The sequence below is a fragment of the Chrysochloris asiatica genome, unplaced genomic scaffold (assembly GCF_000296735.1).
Source record: "Chrysochloris asiatica unplaced genomic scaffold, ChrAsi1.0 scaffold00409, whole genome shotgun sequence".
Classification (NCBI taxonomy): Eukaryota; Metazoa; Chordata; class Mammalia; order Afrosoricida; family Chrysochloridae; genus Chrysochloris; species Chrysochloris asiatica.
In genome coordinates this window covers 738616-744194 of record NW_006408927.1, presented here as the reverse complement: position 1 = coordinate 744194, position 5579 = coordinate 738616, and the positions used below count along the sequence as shown (strand labels likewise).

General features: G+C 44.6%; 1 protein-coding gene across 1 annotated transcript in view; it reads left to right on the top strand.

Moving 5' to 3' along the window:
* The window catches only part of LOC102824711 (lipid phosphate phosphatase-related protein type 3-like), a 31728-nt gene that overhangs the window by 23356 nt on the left and 2793 nt on the right, over nucleotides 1-5579 (top strand). Inside the window, exons 2-5 of the mRNA XM_006876735.1 lie at nucleotides 4588-4773; nucleotides 4846-4987; nucleotides 5093-5288; nucleotides 5417-5474. Of these exons, the coding sequence (XP_006876797.1) occupies nucleotides 4588-4773; nucleotides 4846-4987; nucleotides 5093-5288; nucleotides 5417-5474 (582 nt within the window). The remainder of the gene's footprint in view (nucleotides 1-4587; nucleotides 4774-4845; nucleotides 4988-5092; nucleotides 5289-5416; nucleotides 5475-5579) is intronic.

Here is a 5579-nt window from a genome sequence, read left to right as displayed (position 1 = left end):
GGAAAGAGAAGGACTGGGTACTGGCAGCCAGGAGGCAGGCTTGCAGAATATGCCCTTTGGTTTAAATTATTATATATGCCTGAGTGGTTTTGTGTATACTCCCCCCACCTGCCGCTGCAAAAAAATACCCACAAAAAAACAGAGGAAATGGAAGCAAATACTGTTAAATGATGATGCAAGGAGTAGATTGTAATCATTGCGATGAAACCATGGTGTAAAGCTGCTGTTTTCTCATGTAAATATCACTCAGTTCACATTAAAACTAAAAAACAAAACAAAACATGAGAGTGCTCCTTGGAAGCCAGGATGGCCAGACTTCGTCTCTCATACTTCGGACATATTATCAGGAAGGACCCGTCTCTGGAGAAGGACAGCATGTTTGGTCAAGTGGAGGGTTCAAGAAAAAGCGGATAGATAGATTGGCACAGTGGCAGCAGCGGTGAGTTCAAAGGTAGCAATGATTGTAAGGTTGGCACAGAACTGGGCAGTGTTTCTGTTGTGCATAGGGTCACTCTGAGTTGGTACCGGCTTGATGGCATAATAACAACATATAATATGGTGTGGCGCTGTAGGTTAATGCGATGGACTACAAGGTCACTTTGAACCACAATATTGGTGGTTCAAGCTCACCAGCCGCTCCTGGGAAATCCTTTACAGGGTCACTATGAGTCGGCACCAACTCCACAGCACTTAACAACAACAATAGCAATATTGTTAAGTGCCAGTGAGTCAATTCCGACTCATAGTGACCCTGAATAGGGTTTCCAAAAAGCATTTGGTGAGCTTGAACTGCCATTCTCGTGGTTCACAGTCCAGTGTTGATCCCATAGTGTTACACAGAAGTACATATATACATATGCATACATGTGTGTATATATATATATCAATGGACAGATATATGGTGGGGGAATGGATGAGAGTTGAGTAGGTGAACAGATATATATGGTAAATGGATATGTAGATGGATGGATGGATGGATCAATGGTGGATGAATAGATATGATATGATGGGTGTGGATGGATGAGTTCTTGGTAGGTGCTGTTGAGTGCTCTACAGAACAGTCCTGTGCCAACTTCACAGTTGTGGTGATGTCACAGAGATCTTCCTCTTTTTCATGAACGCTTCACTTTTCCAAGCAGAATGCCCTGCTCAGGGACTGGTCCCTTCTCACCACATGTCCAAAATATGAGAGACAAAGTCTCGCCATCCTAGCTTCTAAGGAGCATTCTGGTTCTATTTCTTACAAGACAGATCTGTTTGCTCTTCTGGTAGTTTATGTACTTTAAATATATTTCTCCAGCACCATAATTCAAATGCATCAATTCTTCCACACTCTTCCTTGTTCCTTGTCCAACATTCACATGCTTTTGAAATACCAAACTGACAGTTTTCCTCTTCAACACTTTAAAAAGGTCTTGTGCAGCAGATTTGCCTAATGCAATACGTCGTTTGATTTCTTGACTGCTGCTTCCATGAGTGTTGATGGTGGATCCAATGTAAAATGAAGTCTTTGACAACTTCAATCTTTTCTCCATGTTTCATGTTCTTTATTGGTCCAGTTGTGAGGGCTTTGTTTCCTTTACACTGAAGTGCAATCGATACTGAAGGCAATGGTCTTTAATCTTTATCAAGGCTGTATCACATACATGCTTATCATGGGTTGTTAGTCTTTCTTCAATCCTGATGCCACATTCTCCTTCATATAACCCAGCTTCTCTGATTATTTGCTCAGCAAACAAACATATTGCATAAATATGGTGAAAGAATACATCACTGGTGCACAACCTTTCCTGCTTTTAAACCATTCAGGATCCCCTTGTTCTGTTTGAATAACTGCCTCTTGGTCTATGTGCAGGTTCCTCATGAGCACAATCAAGTGCTCTGGAATACCCATTCTTTGCAATGTTACCCATAGCTTGTCATGATCCACACAAAAGAAAGCCTTTGCATAGTCACTAAAGCACAAGTAAACATCTTTCTGGTATTCTCTGTCTTCAGCCAAGATCCATCTGACGTCAGCAATGATATCCCTCATTTCACATCCTCTTCTAAATCTGGTTTGAGTTTCTGGCAGTCCCTGTCAATGTACTTGTTGCAGCTGTTTTTGAATTATCTTCAGCAAAATCTTACTTGCATATGATATTGTTCGATGATATTCACATTTTGTTGGATTGCCTCTCTTTGGAACGGGCACACATATGGGTCTCTTCCAATTGGTTGGCTAGGTAGTTTTCTTCCAAATTTCTTGGCATCGATGAGTGAGTGCCTCCAGTGCTACATCAGTTTGTTGAAAGATTTCAATCTGTATTCCATCAATTCCTGGAGCCTGGTTTTCCGCCAATACCTTTAGGGCATCTTTGACTTCTTCCTTCTGTACCATTCGTTCTTGTTCGTTTTCTACGTCTTCAAATGGTTGAACATCCATCATTTATTTTTGGTACAATGACTGTGTATATCTCCCACTTTCTTTTGATGCTTTCTGCATCATTCAGTATTTTGCCCATGCTGTTGTTGTTATTAAGTGCTGTTGAGTTGGTTCTGACTCATAGCGACCCTGTGTAGGGTTTCTGAGGAGCAGCTGGTGGGTTTTAGCTGCCAATCTTGTGGTTTGCAGTCCAATTCAGATCCTACAGAATCCTTCAATATTGCAAGTCGAGACTTGAATTTTTTTCTCAGTTATTTCAGCTTGATAAATGCTTTACTTTTCTAACTCCAGATCTTGGCACATTTCCGTATAATACTTGAAAGTCTTCTTGAGCTGCCCTTTAAAAATTTTCTTTTCAGCTCTTTTACTTCATTTCTTCTTTTCACTTAAGTGTCTTTATGCACAAGAGCAAGTTTCAGAGTCTCTTCTGACATCCATTTTGGTCTTTTCTTTCTTTCCTGTCGTTTAAATGACCTTTTGCTTTCTTTAGGATGGTCTTGATGTTATCCACAACTCTTCGGGTCTTCGATCATTAAGCTCTAATGCATCAACTGTGTTCTAGAGATGATCTCTAAATTCAGGTGGGATACGTTTAAGGTCATATTTTGGTTCTTGTGGACTTGTTTTAATTTTCTTCCACATCAACTGCATATGTGCAGTTGATGGTCTGTTCCACAATCTGCCCCTGGCCTTGTTTTCGTGTTTTTGCTGATGATATGGAGCTTTTCCACAATCTTTTCCCAGAGATGTAGTCAATTTGATTTTTGTGTATTCTATTTGATGAGGTGCATGTGTGTAGTCGTCTTCTATGTTATTTTAAAATGGTATTTGTAAGAAGTCATTGGGCTTGCAAAATTCTATCATGTGATCTCTAGCATCTTTTCTATCACCAAGGCCATAATTTACAATTACTTATCCTCCCTCTTTGTTTCCAACCTTTGCATTCCAATCACCAATAATTATCAGTACATCTTGATGGTATGTTTGATCAATTTTAGACTGTAGAAGTTGGGAGAATTCTTCAATTTCATCTTTACTGGCTTTAGTGGTTGGTTCATAAAGTGGAATTAACTGTACTTCCTTGTAGGTGTATGGATATTATCCTATCATAGACAGCGTTGTACTTCCTGACTGATCTTGATATAGTCCTTTTGATGATGAAAGTGACACTATTCCTCTTGATTTTGTCATTCCTGGCATAGTAAACTATATGACTGTCAGATTCAAAATGGCCATTGCAGGTCCATCTCAGCTCACTAAGGCTTAGCACACCGATCTTTATGCATTTCATTTCATTTTTGACAACTTCAAATTTTCCTAGGATCATAGTTTGGTCCTTCCATGTTCCGATTATTAATGGACGTTTACAGCTGTTTTTCTTCATTTTGAGTTGGCCCCATCAGCTAATGAAGCTTTACTCCATTCACATCATCACGGTCAAGTCTACTTTGAGGAGGCAGCTCTTCCCCAGTCGTATTTTGAGTGATTTCCAACCTGAGCGGCTCATCTTCCAGCACTCTATCTGACAGTGTTCCACTGCTATTCATAAGGTTTTCAGTGACTGAACGTTCAGAAGTACTTTGCCTCTCTTTCTTCCTAAGGCATCACAGTTTGGAAGCTCCACTGAAACTTGTCAAGCATGGGGGACGGCTGGTATTTAAAATAGCTTTCAGTATCAGAGCAACATGCAAGGCCTTCACAGTGAGACAAACTGAAAGACAATGGTGGCTGAATTAGATGGAGAGATAGAAGATTGTGTGTGTAGAAGGGCCAATGGATGAGTGGGTGAATGGAAGGGCAAGTAGACATGGTGGATGAGTGGATGATGGATGGTTGAAAGATAATGAATGAATATGTGAATGGGTAAATGGATGGATGGATGAGTAATGAAAAAATGGGATATGATGGGTGTGGATTGGTAGATGACTGGATGTATGGATGAGTTGATGGACAGATATATATGGTGTATGTTGGAATGGATGGTTGGGTGGTTCAGTAGATGGATTGCAAAAAGTGGGTGGGAGACTCATGATCCCTTGAACCATCTGAATGGGTGAACTACAGGACGGTCGGGTGGGTGAATCAATGGACCAATGGCTGAATTAATGGAGAGACAGATGACTGAACCCGACGAAGGCAATCTGGTTGTTACCTCTCCACAGCTGCCCATTGTGGCCTCATCCATAGTGTCCCTGTACTTCCTGGAGCTGACCGACCTCTTCAAACCGGCCAAGGTGGGCTTTCAGTGTTATGACCGCACGCTGTCCATGCCCTACGTGGAGACCAACGAGGAGCTCATCCCGTTGCTCATGCTCCTGAGCTTGGCATTTGCTGCCCCCGCTGCCTCGGTGAGTAGCGGGAGCAGGGGTGACCAGCCTGTGGGCACCCTGGGAGCCTGCTGAGCGTGTCCCTGTCGGCAGATCATGGTTGGCGAGGGTGTGCTGTACTGCCTGCAGTCTCGGCTATGGGGCCGCGGTGGGGGCCCTGGCAGTGCTGAGGGCAGCATCAACGCCGGCGGCTGCAACTTCAACTCCTTCTTGCGGCGTACAGTGCGCTTCGTGGGTGAGTCCCAGAGTCCCAGAGCGCCGGTACGGTGTGTGTGTGTGTGTGTGTGTGTGTGTGTGTGTGAGGAGTGGCTAGCCCAGCCCTGACTCTCCCCATCCGCAGGTGTCCACGTGTTTGGCCTGTGCGCCACGGCCCTGGTTACTGATGTCATCCAGTTGGCCACAGGCTACCACGCGCCCTTCTTCCTGACCGTCTGTAAACCCAACTACACGCTGCTGGGCACCTCGTGTGAGGCCAATCCCTACATCACACAGGATATCTGCTCTGGTGCCGATGTGCATGCCATCCTCTCCGCCAGGTGAGCGCCCGCCCCTCCCACAGTCGGGTGTGCGAAGCAAGGTCCTACTCAGGTCACCGAGGGCGTGGGGGCAGGTCTGGGTCTCACGCCCCCCCCTTTCTCAGTCGGCCGGGGCTCACCTCTTGCAGGAAGACCTTTCCGTCTCAGCACGCCACGCTGTCCGCCTTTGCAGCAGTCTACGTATCGGTGAGTTCGCGGCATAAACCCGCCCTCTTCACAAGCCCGCCCCCTCTTCAGACCCCGCCCCCTCGTCAGATCCCACTCCTTTCGCAGGCTTGCCTCCCCCTCAGG